At 37.8% G+C, this 16,296-nt stretch overlaps 1 protein-coding gene across 2 annotated transcripts in view; it reads right to left on the bottom strand.

Annotated features, from left to right (window-relative positions):
* Nucleotides 1-16,296, bottom strand: part of DHX9 (DExH-box helicase 9) — a 51,492-nt gene that overhangs the window by 21,085 nt on the left and 14,111 nt on the right. Inside the window, exons 4-12 of one of the 2 annotated variants that reach the window (XM_025920939.2) lie at nt 9,857-9,971; nt 8,271-8,383; nt 7,351-7,499; nt 4,988-5,034; nt 3,241-3,377; nt 2,795-2,884; nt 2,537-2,698; nt 2,318-2,395; nt 1,137-1,328 (exon numbers count right to left, since the gene is read on the bottom strand). In XM_025920939.2, the coding sequence (XP_025776724.1) occupies nt 1,137-1,328; nt 2,318-2,395; nt 2,537-2,698; nt 2,795-2,884; nt 3,241-3,377; nt 4,988-5,034; nt 7,351-7,499; nt 8,271-8,383; nt 9,857-9,971 (1,083 nt within the window). Of the gene's footprint in view, nt 1-1,136; nt 1,329-2,317; nt 2,396-2,536; nt 2,699-2,794; nt 2,885-3,240; nt 3,378-4,987; nt 5,035-5,850; nt 5,987-7,350; nt 7,500-8,270; nt 8,384-9,856; nt 9,972-16,296 lie in introns of those variants that run through there. The other variant, XM_086694041.1, reaches the window with a different exon arrangement.

Here is a 16,296-nt window from a genome sequence, read left to right as displayed (position 1 = left end):
GGGAGTGGGAGGGGTAATCAAAGAACATTTTGAGAAAAAGAAGAAAGCTAAGGATCCTTTCCTAGAAAAAATGCAGACTTACCATATCTCTTAAGCCTAAGATAGCATTGATTTTTAATGCAACATTCATTCCTTCAGTGATTCTTTTTTAGGCTAAAAAACCCAACTGTCATATCAAACACAGAAACCAATTAAAAGATATACCTCAATTTCAGAAATTTTTTAAAAATATGATTTGTACATATACACATAAACGCACAGGCACAAACATGTTTTGCTATTTCAAGGTTCACAACTCCTTCCCAAATATCAACTGTGTGTCCCAGGTTATGAATCCCTAAGTCAAGGTCTGAGCCAGCCTGAGAGGTGGTATCTAGTTTATTGCAATGCTCTCCTTCTAAGTGCCAGAAGTACTGGGTTAGAGCTGATGAGAACTGCTTTAACCTGAGAAGATTTGGAAGAACTAATCAGCTCTTCCCTATTGCTAATAAGGTAATACAATGTCGTAGTTAAAAGGAAGAATCCTGAAGGCAAGTCGGTTGGTTTTGAATCCTAGTTCCACCATATCCTGTGTTAATAACTTGAGCAATTTATTTAGTATCTTTTTGTACCTTAATTTACTGAAGGAGAAATATTAAACAAAATAATAGGTACATCTTACAGTCATAATAAACTTTAAAGGAGTTAAAAAAAATACCAACTGTTTAAAACAGAACCTGGCATAGGGTAACCATTCCATTAGCGTCAACCATTACCTGTTCTGTTAGCTTGCCTACTCTTGCTCTCAGTATTAAGGTGGTAAGATGGAGAGGACCAAGATTTGCACGTGAACTTAAGGAGAAGGTACTCTCAGTCCTGTCTGATTCTAGGCCAAAAGACTCCCCCTAGCCAGGACAAAAAGAATCACTCACATGGCTCAGTTCAGCCCATCAGTGTAAGAAATTAGAACAAGACTTAAATGCGTATTTTTTTTTTTTAATTTTTAAAGGGTCTAATGTTCTACCAATTTCAGTACCTTATGTGGCTACAAAGGGGAGTTAATCAAAGAATTAGAAACAGCCTGGCCGCTACGTTTTTCCTACTCTCAAACTCGATCAACACCAGACACATACCTTCTAAGTTGGCTTACTACTTACCTGAGTTACTACAATATTACACTCTGCTGCTCGGTCATTCTGGATGAAGTCATCTAGAATAAACTGTGGAACCTGTGTAGTTTTACCACATCCAGTAGCGCCTCGGATAATGATAACTGAATTTTGACTAATTGCTTCCAGGATTTCACTTTCAAATTTCTTCACAGGCAGCAACTCTCTCTCCTGTAAGATCTGTTTTATAAAAGTTACATATCAGTCAAATTTCTACCAACATATACATTAGAAGCAACTGTCTTAATCATAAAAAAATTTCCCATCTCTATAAAAACCCTCCTTTCCACTAGCTCCATACTCAAAATACATTTTTGGGAGGGCGCGCCTGGGTGCTCAGTCGGTTGAGCGTCCGACTCTCGATTCTGGCCTCAGGTCATGGTATTGAGCTCCACTTCAGGCGCCAAGCTGAGCAGAGCCTGTTTAAGTTTCTCTCTTTCTCCCTTGTCCCCTCTTCCCCACTTGTGCACTCTCTCTAAACAAAATAAATTTTAAAAACCACATTTTTTTTTCCATAAAACAATATACATATTTATATCATTAACAGAACTATCTCTTTTCACTAAGTTTCTGAAGAATCTATCTGTGGCCTTGTCCACACCCTTATTTTCCTCCTTTCTCCCTGAACATTCAATACACATTCCCTTTCTTGTAAGGTGTTAATGTTGTTTTACTCAGGAAATAGTTAAAAATGCCAAAAAAAAAAAAAAAAAAAAGGAGGGGGTATTAGCCTAATGTCTTCATTTACATTAGAATCCCAGGCTCTTGGGGCACCTGGGTGGCTCAGTCAGTTAAATGTCAGACTTTGGCTGTCATGCATGATCTTGCTTCTCAGGCTCTGTGCTGACAGCTCAGACCCTGGAGCCCGCTTCGGTTTTCTGTGTCTCCCCCTCTCTCTTGACCCTCCCCTGCTCACGCGTGGTCTCTCTCTCAAAAATAAACAAACATTAAAAAAACAAAAAACAAAAAAAAACAACCCCAGGCCCTTAATTCAAAACTATCCTCAGAGGTAACTACAATTACTGGTTTCATAAATACCTTTGATCTATATTCCTAGAAGGGCAAAATGTATCATCCACTGTTTGTTTTTTTTTTTTTTGTCTTTTTTACCCTACCTATAAAGTTCTGAAGCTCTGGGTACCATATGTCTAAAATCTTCAATGACTTACTGCTTGCAAATCATGATCCTGTTCCAGCTGGTACATTAACTCATTCTTGAGGTCCATGCTAATTTGTTCTGGAGTAGCCTGTAAAATGGGAAGGCAACAATCAAACAAAAGTACATAACTTATATTTAAATTGAAAAGTTTTTATAATCTGGATATCTTAATGAAATGTATTCAAAAGCTTAGATAACAGTCTGAGCTCAAAAACAATGTTGCACTCACGTAAGCCAGGGGCCCCTCATCAATGTTGCTACTAGTCCAAGGATTCCAGTTGGATTGTGGAGGTGACCAAGGAACCACACCAATTTGGTTTTGTCGCTGAGATGGCTCAAAGTGAGCCAATTTGCCAAGGTTAAGTACAACAGGCAGAAAAGGATCCTCAGGCTATTAAAAAACAAGAAAAACAAAAAAGGCAATACCAGTTAGTTGTCTGACTAGAGATGTTCAATACAAAGGTGTATTAAATAACTGTATGCTTACTGGGGGCACGATCTCAAGATTTAGCTCCTGAATGACGTTTTGCAGCTGATGCTCTAAATCTTGTGAGAGGTTAACTTTGTAAGGCTCCACCTATCGAAAAAGGAAAGCCATGAAAATTATGTAATATACGTATGAATAAAAATTATGTCACATATGAGCACTACTCAAAACTATAGCAGTGTTAAGAGCATATAGTTAACTAGGTCTACAATATTCATAAAACAAATAGGTCAATTCCCTGTCATGAAAAAATGACTTTAATGATTATTTACTCATAGCCCACTCTGAACACAGCATCACGCCAGACAGAGGATTAGAAGGGCCATTTCCATTTCTTGAGGTAAGATTCCTAAAACTATGAATTAAACTTCTTTAGCCAAATACAAATCAAAAGCTAAATTGAATCTTAAGAGTATCTCTCTGTACTACTAAGTCTAAAGACTCACAGTCTCTCCTTCTTTCTTCTTTGTAAGTCCAGAGTAAGCTTCAATTACTCCAAGATGGTAGAGTTGTCTGACAAGTGACAGGGCACAGGACTGTGCTGCCAGTTTTTTATTTGATCCATGTTCGCGTGCGAAAATCCCTATAATTTAAGGTCAGGATTACCAAAGACAATAGGATAAGTCATCTGAGTAAAGAAAAATCTCATCATAAGCCCCATCAACTAAGGGGCTTAGGTACAAAAGTACCCCCCCCCCCAAATAGAGTAGGTTGTAAATTCTTTTTCATTCTAACTGCTAACCATCAGCAATTGCATTAACAGCGTATCAATTATTTTGATTACAGGCTGATACAAAGACACAGACAAATCATCATTATGAAAGCAGTTAACGTATTTCAACAAAGTTGTCACTATTTTTTTCATCTGGCATTAAAACAGAGAAAGAAAACATAGTTTAACTTTTGAAAAACAGAATAAGGAATAAAAATGGGTCGAAAGTGGTCACTGATTCCAGGAATCGCTGATAGTCTATAAAGAATAAGATAATAAATAGTTTAGGCTTGGCAGGCCATATCGTGTCTGTCATAGCCACTCAACTCTGCCTTGAAAGCACGAAAGCATCCACAGACAACACTTAAACTAGAGTATGACAAACTATGGGCCCAAGAACTAAAAATGGCTTATCTGTTTTTAGAAGAGTTATAAAAATAACAACAGGTGATAGATGTGACCCGCAAAGCTTAAAATATTTATGATCTGGCCTTTTACAAAAGGCCCCTGCCTTAAACAAATGAGTGTTGCTATGTTCCAATAAAATTTTGTTTATAAAACAGGTAGGGAACTTATATTTGGCCGGAGGCCTGCAGTTTGCTGTTCCTGGCACCAGAATGAAGCCAGCAGCTACTCAAATTCTTCAAGAAAATGGCACAAATTATACTGCCTTTATCCTCATCCCTTAGTATCTCATCCACTCAAAGTCTAACTTATTTTTAAAGTCTAGGATAACAAATTTCAACATCATCTCTTGATGATTTGAAGATCTGATTTTATGAGAAGTCTTTCATATACTATAAATCATTGATGTCAGTTCCAGAATTCTGAAGCTGGATAGAATCTTAGGCTGTTCTCTCAATTTGCAGATAAGTAAATGGAGTCCCAGCAACATTAGGGACAAAACCAGGTACACAGGACTAGTTCCTTCCTTTCAAGTATAATAACACTGCCTGCTTTAAACTTATGGTCTTAGAATAGAGAATACATGATCAGATCTTTGTCTTTTTACTTCCTTTATGAATAACCCCAACCTCTTTGGTGTTTATTTTGGGTAACTTTCTCACCTCTTCTTGACTCTATGACTCTGAAATGCTACACATCCACCTTTGGCTTCAAATGCTATCATTTAACTTACTTTCTAAATTTCACTTTGCTAGTTTTACCTGAACAAACTGGGAAACATTCTCATGCAGAAAGATATTAAAAAAAGTTTTAAAGCTCTCTAACACTGGTAGACTCCTAAATTGCCTACCTACCATCTCTTCTTACCCTTTGAAATATACTAACATGATCTCTTTTTCATATGCAAACTGGGAAACTGAGCCCTCTAATTCATAGAATTACTAATATTCTAAAATACCCCAGATGCTACCTTTCAATTAATACTCTTTCAGTTAATATAACTTCACATATATGTGGCTGAAGACTGTTACTCCACTATGGAAGACTCAGAATATCACAAGAACAGTAATACTTACTTCTGCCCAGCTGCTTGATATAAATGGTCATTTCTGCAATAAAGCTCCTGTAACAACATATACAAACAAGGTTAGGAATTTCACTGTTAGAAATGACTAAATCCAGGACTCCCAAATCAGGCAGGCTTTCCAACTGCTTAGGCAAGTCACAGCAAAAAACCATTGTAAACACTTATTTCTGTTCAATCCTAGAATAAATCAAGTGTATGTAAACTTCAAATAATGTACAACATGGCACAAGACAACCATAATCAAAGTTGACAAGCCAACTGTTCACAAAAAAGAAAATGTTAAGGTTTAGATGATGTTTACTTACTCCAAAGGTTGCAGTCTGAATAGCTAGAACACATTCAATGAAAAGGAATTTTCCATTTAGCCTGGGGCAAAGAAATAGGCCCCAAATTCTTGAAATTGTAATTGTGATTATTTTAAGATCGCTTTGCATGGGCCACCCACTAATAACTTCAATCTGTTAAGATAAGCTAAATATATGCATGCATTGCACACATACACATGAACATACGAACACTATGCATGCATCTGTGGCTCCTGAGGCAGGGGTCTGGTATATGCCTGCAGTTGGAAGCAGCCCTTGATAACAAAAAACTTGTATCACACTTATTTATTAAATCAGAGAACAAGATATTTTTTTTGGAAGTTAGAGCTAAAACCACTAGCAGATTCTAGGGAATGAATTTAGGTTTCAATAAAGCAAAAACTGTCCTTTGAAAACTGTATGCTATCTGATCCTTCCACTGCTCAGGTACATTCTAGCCTTGACTCTGTGCTTTGAATAAAAGGTTAGGTAAGGCTTAAGAAAAAAATAAACGTTAGACTCCTTCCTATACCTCTTGTGAACTGACCTTCAGGCACAGCGGCTTCAGGGGTCAAAGGCCACTGGCTTTCAGGGGAACAACATCCACCCTTTCATTAATGACACCGATGCCAGTATGTTTCTCAGCCAGGCTTAAAGTCAGCACTCAATCTCATTCTCCTCCACCTAGGGGGAACAGCGACACCAGAAATCAGTTTACAATAGTTTTCCATGTGATTGCTTAGTTCAGCCTAAGCAGCAGCACATGTGTGTTATGAACACAGACCTCTGGTGTTGCTGTCTGTTATGCCTTTAAATAAAGGACATAAGGAGATGCTGTCCTAGCTCCCCCAACGGTCTTTTGCCTCCCTCATTGTCATATCCTGAATTCTTCAATTCTTTGAATCAGGAGTCATACTGGTATCAAACATGTTTTACAACAAGCTTGGTTTATCGGTTCTTAAAGTCACCAAGTGATACTAATAAGCTCAATCAGTTCAGAAGGACAACATATTAAAGAAAAATCAATAAATGGATCCTTCCTTTATAACCTCCAAGGGTTTTAGAAAGTCTGATGTCAGAATTAAGTATTTTGAGAATTCAGGATTGAACAAACAGTAGGAAGCAGGGGGAACCATGCTCTGAACATCATTTTGATCATAGTGTCAAAATTTTATTTTGGTAATAATTATTTTAGGATTACTAGATGTAATGAAGGGAGAACACTGATTTTCATGAAAAATACTTTTAATTCATTTTGAGTAATTTATTTCACATAAAGGACAGCAAATTAAATCATCCAGAAGGTATCCATAGCCTTCTTTACCTTCCAATAAAAATACAGTGCCCCCAGAAGAGTCTAATCCATATGAGCCTTCCTGGGAGTAATAATTACTACACCCTGGAATGCTCTCAGGAAGAACAGCAAGCAGGCTGAGAAACATACTGTCAACTGTTACAATGACCTCCCTTTATGTTCAGTTTTATAAACTTAACAGGATAAAAGTCAGCTAATTTAACTCACATACAAAGACTGAAGCTATCCTTCAGCTTTACAATAAGCCTTTACACACTTCAACAGGACTCAAGAGCTGGCAACTTTCAAAGCTAAAGGGAAATTTGGATCTAGACGCATGCAGTTCACCCGAGACTTTGAAACTTGAGTGTCTAACTTGATCCATTAAATAATCCTTACTACTACCTTTAACAATACCACAGCGACAGTAAATAAACTCACCACCTTGGGCTAATTGTTAAGCCAAACACAGACAAACCACCACTTGTGGCTATGATTTTTGCCTCTCACAGATACAAAGGAGAACCTCAAAAGTCTAGCAACACAGATTTTTGCAGAACTTCTAAAAATCACACACCTAAGTGAAAATCCTAGTAAACTACTAATTACAAATCAAGGACAATTTTTCTTGCGCAACTTGTTTTCACAATTCACTTCTAATCCACAAACTGAATCAGAGAACATGTACAAAAATAGAACGATGAATATACAAAACAACCTTACTATAGAAGGAAAAGACTGAAACAAGCAAACCTGTTGTGATCAGGACCCACTTGGGTGTACTTATATTCTCCTTGGATCTTTTCTTTTTGGAAATACTGGTTCAGGCGAGCCTTAGCATTTTCCAATGTCCAGTTTCCATGAAGCCCAGCATTTAAATCCACTTCTTCTGACTCTAAAGTCTGTTGAATCAATGATAATTAAATTTGGCTCCATTAATTTTAGTTTAGTTATGCATATTTAAGGTAAAGACATTTAGGGGTGCCTGGATGGCTCAGTTAAGCATCTGACTCTTGATATCAGCTCAGGTCATGAGCTCATGGTTCATGGGTTTGAGCCTGTATCAGGCTCTGCACTGACAGTGCAGAGTCTCCTTGGGATTCTCTCTCTGGCCCTCCCCCACTCCACTCTCTTAAACATTAAAAATTATAACAGTATCTTCTTTGTGCCATCCTTTATAATGCAAAAATGGTTTTTAAAGTTTCTAATCCTAGTCAAAATTGAACCAGAATTAGTTTTTACTGCATCTGGTGGTCCTATTGTATAAACAAGCCATTAGCTAAACGTACTGTATTTAAACTGTTCCCAAGAAACACTGATGAATTTTTTTGTTGGTTTTAACACTTCAAATACATTAAGTGGAAAAATAAGCTGTCCTATTAAGACATTTTTACTCTGATTGCTCGTGAAATGAGGTTTACTGAGGTACCTACATTTCCTGTAAAGCAGATGAGGACACATTCTACCACCTGAAAAATACTGTTATTTCACAGGCGATCCTAGTGACCAGAGTTAATGGGTAGATTGGGTTTATATTGTCTTGTGTGAACAAGTAGTCTCAAACGACAACTTAAAAGAATCACCAAATTATTAAACTGAATTATCTTGAACCTTGCAGTGAATCAAGCACTAAGTCACAATCCTGGATATGTGACAAAAGATGACAGCCTTACCGCTTGTACTTCTTGTTCTTCCTTTCTTGAATAATAGTCTTTCAAGTTGGCTCCTCGATCCCATGTGGGCCCAGGAGGACCATAGCCAGAGGCCCCAACTCCAGAATTATTTTCTATTAAGGAAAGAAATTTAGTGTTCTCTTAATGAATCAAACTGTAGGAAGATCCTAAAACATTACAAAAGAATATTCTTAGAGCTTGGCATTCTGTAATTAGAAAGCCAAAGTTTCAATTATTTGGAAATGGGCCCCAAATCTTCATGACTTACTTAAAAAGTGTTTCATGATTGGAGTATAGGTCTAAATTGATAATCTCAAGGCTTGTATGTAGAGGGGGGCTCCTGGCAATGATCATAAGTTACTGATAATCTAGCACACATTTTCAAGTTGATTAAACTTGATACCTGATTAAATTTGTTAAAACTGCTTCTTTGCTAACTATGACCTTGAGAGAAAACTGTTAGCACTAGTGACGGGGATTAGGAGAAGCTGAAAAGGTGTAAGAAAGTGATGAATCTTGGTAGGAAAGCAGAGAAAGATAGTTAATAGAGAAAGATAGTGAATATTGCCTATTAGCTCTACAAAGATTATGACATCCTTTTAAAAAAATTTACTCCTCACAACAATCTTCTTACAAAGTAAATACTACTGTTATTCTCATTTCATAAATGTTGGATCTGAGACTTAAGCAGCTTGACCAAGATCCTAGTATATCTTTCCTATACTGGGCAGACCAATAAAAGCTTTGATAATAATATACAGAATTCAGCAACACTTTGGATCCATAAAGTAAACAAGTCTACAATATATCTGGGAGGAATTACAAACAAGAAAGGGCAACAGGGGTGTCTGGGTGGCTCAGTGGGTTAGGCATCCAACTCTTGGTTTCAGCTCGGGTCATGATCTCACAGCTTCATGAGTTCAAGTCCCGCATCAGGCTCTGTGACGGTGGTGTGGAGCCTGCTTGGGATTCTCTCTCTCTCCCTCTCTCTGCCCCTTGCCCACTCACGCTCTCTCTCTCTCAAAAATTAAACTTGGAACAGATAAATAAAATAAAATATGAAAATAAAAATAAAAAAGAAAGGGCAATAAACAAGACCCTTTAATCAAATGTTCTAGCCTGTGCAAAATCTAGCCAGAGATAAAAATTAGAAGCTGGAGCTCCTGGGAGGCTCAGTCGGTTGAGCATCCAACTCTTGATTTTGGCTCAGGTCAGGAGCTCACGGTCTCATGGTGAGTTCTGAGCCCCACACTGGGCTCTGCACTGAAGAGTGTGGGGCCAGACTGGCATTCTTGCTCTCCCTGTCTCTCTGCCCTGCCCTCACTCTCTCAGATGCATGCTCTCAAAATAATTACAACTTTAAGAAAAAATTTGTAAAAGCTAACAACAGCTAAGGAATCAGGCTATACCATGTTTAATAAGAGAAATCACTGGTGGTATTTGTAAACTTATGAAGCCCCTGCATTCTCTCAACATTATGAGTTTACTATAGTAATTTCTTTCTATCCAAATGAGAAAGAGATAATAACTAAGCAGGATCATGTGTATCTTATCCACTGTCATACATGCACTTTCAAGTCCCTTACCTGCCTTAAGAGCCAAATGGGGAGGAAGAGGTCCTCCCATGGTTGCTGGTAAACTTTCGCCTGCGTTTGCCGTGGCATCAGGTGTATCAGTAAGTGGAGGTGGGGGAGGTGCTACCTGCAAGAGGAAGAGACAAGGTGGTGTCAGTAATTTCACCCTCACAGGGACTAGTAAATTCTTTCACATAAAGGAAGTCCACATGTCACCCCTTCGTATCTCCATAATATTAGTATCTTTGTTTTCAGTGATTAAAAAACTATTATGTTCTCACTTGAGGCAGAAAAAAGGGTAGTAAAAATTATTCATAATTCTCCAGCTGGAGATTTTGTATGTAAACAAATAACAGTTTTTCCCAAAAAAAGTCCAATTAGTTTATGGTATATAGTTAATCTTTTTCCACTCAGTAGCTTTATAAATACATTCCACATTCAAGAAGCATCTGTCAGGACCCTTTCTATGTAGTTCTGGGTACTGAGGAAAAAATGAACAAGAGAGACAGCTGTCCTGTATTTACAGAGCTATATTCAAATAGCTGTATTATAATTCTACATTCTTACAAAGCTAAACAACACATAATAGGTCAAGGACAATACAATACAGCCAAGAAAAATTATGCAGAAAATAAAAGGGACACTATGCGAGACCACTATTTAAATGAAGTGAACTAGGAAAGTCATACTCCTAAGTGACTTGAAGAGAGAGATGAAACCGAGGAGACAACCAAGAGTATGGGTAGAAAAGACTTCCAGTTGTCTTATATACACTGTATATAAAATGTAAAATATTTTACATACATCTTTTACTTCTTTAAATATTAATCTACGTGAATTTTAATGACTTACTACTCCAATGGATGGAAGTAGTACGCATAACTTAGGCAATACCACGTTGATGAACATTTAGCTTGTAGCTGATCTTAAATTATAGAACAACACCGCCACAGACTCTTTGTACTTTGGCTTCTTTCAGGAAAGATTCACTTAAGTGAAATGCCTGGAGAGTGCCTAGGTGGCTCAGTCAGTTTAACCTCAACTTCAGCTCAAGTCATGATCTCATGGCTCGTGAGTTCAAGCCCCACATTGGGCTCTGTGCTGACAGCTCAGAGCCTGGAGCCTGCTTTGGATTCTGTATCAGTCTCTCTCTGCCCCTCCCTTGCTGTCTAATATAAGTAAACATTAAAAAAAAGTGAAATTCCTGGGTTAAAAGGCATCAACACCTGGGGTGCCTGGCTGGCTCAGTTGGTGGAGCGTAGACTCTTGATCTCAGGGTTGTGGGTTCAAGCCCCATGTGGGTGTAGGGATTACTTAAAAATAAATTTTTTTAAATCTAAAAGGCATCAACATTTTAAAAAGCACCATGGTGTATTACAGAAAAATTGCAATTCTATATGTGCATCAGCACTATATATATACACGACAATCTATTTCTCTACATTTTCAATTCTGGAAATTACAGCAAGTGTTTTATACCTGTACCAATATTAGCTCAGTTTTTTGTTATAACAGCCTATTATTTTAATTTACATTTCCTTTGCCTATTATTCTATCTGGATATCCATTGTTCTCATTAATTTCTAAGAATTTAACATTTCAGTGCTATTAATTTCTTGTCATACAAGTTGCAAGTAAGTTTTACTGTCCTTTTCCTTTTTTAATTTTGTTACTACTGCTTACTGTCCAAAAAGGTTATTTTGTTTTTGTTTCTTGATCAAATCTAGTTTCTTCTTGTGCTAGCCTCCATACGATGGCCTCTCCTGTCCAAAACCTGTTCTGCATTATTTTATATACATTTTAATTTAGAAATAGTATTATGTAAATATAATTACTGTAATCTTACAATAGTTAAAAGTCTTCATTAATATGTGGTAGGATCAGCTGGTATACTTTCAAATTCTTCTTGGCTATTTTTCAGCAATTATTTTTTCTAATTAACTTAAAAAAAATTTTTTTTAATGTTTATTTATTCTTGAGAGAGAGGAGACAGAATGTGAACAGGGGAAGGGCAGAGAGAGAGGGAGAGAGAGAATCTGAAGCAGTCTCCAGGCTGAGCTGTCAGCACAGAGCCCAACATGGGGCTCAAACCCACGAACCGCGAGATCATGACCTGAGCCAAAGTCGGACGCTCAACCAACTGAGCCACCCAGGCGCACCCCTAATTAACTTTTTAAATCTAATTCATCAAAGAATGTTAAATTTATACAATTTACTCAAGGAGAATGGCTTTCCTAACAAGGAACTGATTGACATGATAATGCAACCTCCCACCCAGAAACACGGTATGGCTCTATATTTCATCAAGTCTTCTATCTGTTAAGACAATTCTCCATGAATATCTGTGGCTCTCTAAGTCTTGTTTACACATCTTTTCAAGGAGGTTTGAATAGCAAATAATAACCTTGGAAGGCAGAGGTAAGATCTTACTCCAGGGTAGGGAGCAGATTTATTTCCTAATGAGGATAGTAAGAAAGATAGGGTTGCAGTTTTGCCAGCAGCTTTTTTTTTTTTTTTTAAGACCGACAGTTTCTTAAACTCCAAGTACCTCAAGTGTAATACCAATTAACTGTGCCCTCAGGATCTACCTGGACCTGCTCCATATTGTCCCCAAAAGATTTAAGGACATGGGGGGGGGCAATACAAACATGAAGCTCATGCTGCCTGCTATCCCATGAGTAGTAAACATCCTTTGTCTCTAACTCAGAAGTCCTGTGTCTTCTGCCATTAGGCTGAATCATTAGATTGCAAGTATGGTAAAATCTCTTTAAGACTTAACACTATCCTTCAGTAAAAATCTGTCACATTGAGAGTAATGGCAGTGGTAGTGGACACATTGGGTCTTGTCTTAACTTTACAACTATCTGCAAAGAAGAACTGGTTTTGAGTTTTTCCCCCTAATCCACTGGGAGTAAAATTTTTGTAAATACAATGAAAATGAACTGCTAGAAATATAAATCAGACATACAAAATACAAGCCCAAGTTCTCTAACTATTATAGTCAACAAATGTAAAACTGCTGTCACTCTATTAGCATTTCTAATTGTGCACTCCTTTTTATACTTACCACCGTAACAAACATTTTGAGCAGCGCTGCTCCATGTTTTTATACCTGTTTTTAGTATTTACTATTATTTTTACTATTGTTTAAAGATTTTACTTATTTTTAATTGTTTTAACATTTATTCATTTTTGAGAGACAGAGGACTGTGAGTGGGGGAGGGGCAGAGAGTAGGGTAAAGAGATTCTGAAAGCAGGCTCCAGGCTCTGAGCTGTCAGCACTCACGACCCGTAAGAACATGACCTGAGCCACCCAGATGCCCCTAAAGATTTTATTTTTAAGTAATCTCTACACCATCGTGGGGCTCAAACTCACAATCCTGAGGTTAAGAGTTGCACGCTTCACTGTCTGAGCCAGCCAGCTACCCCTACTATTATTTTTATTTATTTTTTTTTTTTTTTTAATTTTTTTTTTCAACGTTTATTTATTTTTGGGACAGAGAGAGACAGAGCATGAACGGGGGAGGGGCAGACTGAGAGGGAGACACAGAATCGGAAACAGGCTCCAGGCTCTGAGCCATCAGCCCAGAGCCTGACGCGGGGCTCGAACTCACGGACCGTGAGATCGTGACCTGGCTGAAGTCGGACGCTTAACTGACTGCGCCACCCAGGCGCCCCATCCCTACTATTATTTTTAGAGGACACTTTTCAACATGCCAAGAAGTATTTTTCTACTTCATTTCCTTAGTACTTTATGTGTAATAAGCATTTTATCAAATGCTTTTTTTATTTCAAAAAAAATTTTTTTAACGTTTATTTATTTTTGAGACAGAGAGAGACAGAGCATGAACGGGGGAGGATCAGAGAGAGAGGGAGACCCAGAATCCGAAACAGGCTCCAGGCTCTGAGCTATCAGCACAGAGCCCAACGCGGGGCTTGAACTCACGAACCGCGAGATCATGACCTGAGCCAAAGTCGGACGCTTAACCGACTGAGCCACCCAGGCGCCCCTCAAATGCTTTTTTTTAAACCTCCACTAACTCAACCACTGAGTAGTTAGCATTTTTCTCTCAAAAAACTCAATGTGATGTAGCTAGAAAGTTCGACTACAGGGTTTTGCTTCAGATGTACTGGAGGTGTCATGTAAGATATGGTATGTACACCATACCACTTTTCTAAAATATGGAAAGTCTGAATTCTCAAACCCACCTAAGCACATGGTTTTTTGATAAAGGAATATGAATCTATAGTATTTACTATTGTCTTAATTAACCTTGGGATGGATTATTTATCTTTTGAAAAGGTTATTTAAAATTTTTACTCATCACTTTTACTTCTTTCTAATTCTATAAAATTTCTGATTTTATCTTTATTAATTTCTTCTTACTCTAAGTGTGTTCTATTTTCCTGAGCTGAAAATCACTAGTTTACTCATTTAAAAAAAAACTATTTCTTATGCAATAATACAAGCATTTGATGTTTCTTTGAATAAATGACAATTCCTCTGGCCTTCCAGAGTTCTGACACTGTTAAACAGCCTGTAATTTTCAATTTTCATTTAAAACCAAGTGTTTAAATTTCCTAATGTTTAGGATTGTTTTGGTCCCTTTGCTACTTTCTCACATTACCATTTTAGTTTTGCCAATATACACATAAGCATTTTTAATAGTAAGTGGGGATTGGTATGTTGTGAACTGTTTGTATTTTCTGCTTTCTTAAAGTTTATTTTGATATTAATACTGTTACTCCCATTTTATTTTGTACTTCATTTGCCTAGTATAGCTTTACTCTGGTCTTTACTTTCAATCTTTCTAATTGGAAGACTTCTTTATTTTATAGATAGCACATAATTTGAGGCACAGTGTTCTTCCAAGGTTAGGGCTGTGAAGGCACAGTACAGTTTATTCTAGGGACAGCTCTAACAGCCAAGTTCCAGGAAAAGAAAAACAGTGGGCAACACTGGTGCTGATTTGTCTTTCTTTCCACCACCTTGCCCACTCCATGTCCAAAATGCTGTTCTATCTCATTCTGTATCTATGTAAATTTAAAAGAAAAATCTCTTCAAGACTTGAGATGTTTGGGTGGGATAACTTCCTGTTTTGCAGTGACGAAGAGTGTTACAAATGGAACGCTTCTATCTCCCCAAAATTAGTATTTTGAAATTTAACCTCCAATGTGATATTAGGAAGCAGGCCCTTTGGAAGGTGATTAGGTCTTAGGGGAGGGGCCCACATGAAAGAGGTTGGTGCCTTATTGAAAAGGAGAGAGCTCTCTTGCTTTTTCTGCCACGTGAGGATATAGTGAGAGGAGAACCTCACCAGACACTGAATCAGCCAGAACCTAAGACTTACACTTCCCAACTTTCAGAAGTGTGAGAAATATGTTCCTGTTGTTTATAAGCCACCCAATCTATGGTACTTTGTTAGAGCAGCCTGAACCAAATAGGAAGGATTTTCTTTAAATCTTTAAATTTCTTGATCAATGAAGATGAAGGTAGAGGGAAAGAGGGTATTAACCACCTGTCTCCACACTTTGTGGAGTGGTCCTGGCCAGCTCAGTCTGTGACAGTTTTGAGTCCCCTATGGAGGATGACCAGTGTCTCCTTGTTAAAAGTACACATCCTGTTCACTACTTTCAAGATCAAGAGACATATGTGACCTGCCTAACACAGAGAAACAGACACAGAGAATTAGGCAAGATGAGACAGAAGAAAATGTCACAAATGTAAGAACCACAGCAAGAAACCTAAGCAAAACAGGTATAAGTAACATGCCTGATAGAGATTTTACAGTAATGATCATAAAATTTTTTTTTTCAACATTTATTTATTTTTGGGACAGAGAGAGACAGAGCATGAACGGGGGAGGGGCAGAGAGAGAGGGAGACACAGAATCGGAAACAGGCTCCAGGCTCTGAGCCATCAGCCCAGAGCCTGACGCGGGGCTTGAACTCACGGACCGCAAGATACAGTAATGATCATAAAGATACTCTCTGGACTTGAGAGAAGAGTTGAGGACATCAGTGAGACCCTTAAGAAAGAGCCTGAAAACATAAAATAGAACCAGAGATGAAGATGGAATAAATGGCAGGCTGGAAGTAGAGGAAAAAATTAAGTAGAAAATGGAGGAATGGAAAGTAATCAAGCTAAACAAATGAGAGAAAAAAAGAATTATGCAAAATGAGAACAGACTCAGGGAACTCAGTGATTCCATCACGCACAATAACATACATAGTACAGGGATCCCAGAAGAAGAGTGAGAAAGGAGGGTAGGAAATTTATTTGAAGAAATAATAGCTAACAACTTCCCTAATCTGGGGAAGGAAACAGATATCTAGACCCGGGAGACACAGAGATCCCCAACAAAAATCAACCAAAGGAAGTCCACACCAAGACATAACCATCAAAATGGCAAAAAGTAGAGATAAAGGAAAAAAAAATTAAAAGCAACAAG

The sequence above is a fragment of the Puma concolor genome, chromosome E4, assembly GCF_028749965.1.
Source record: "Puma concolor isolate L17-30 chromosome E4, mPumCon1.1.hap2, whole genome shotgun sequence".
NCBI classification, from domain to species: domain Eukaryota; kingdom Metazoa; phylum Chordata; class Mammalia; order Carnivora; family Felidae; genus Puma; species Puma concolor.
The sequence above is the reverse complement of the archived record's forward strand: the minus strand, read 5'-3'. Positions and strand labels throughout refer to the sequence as shown.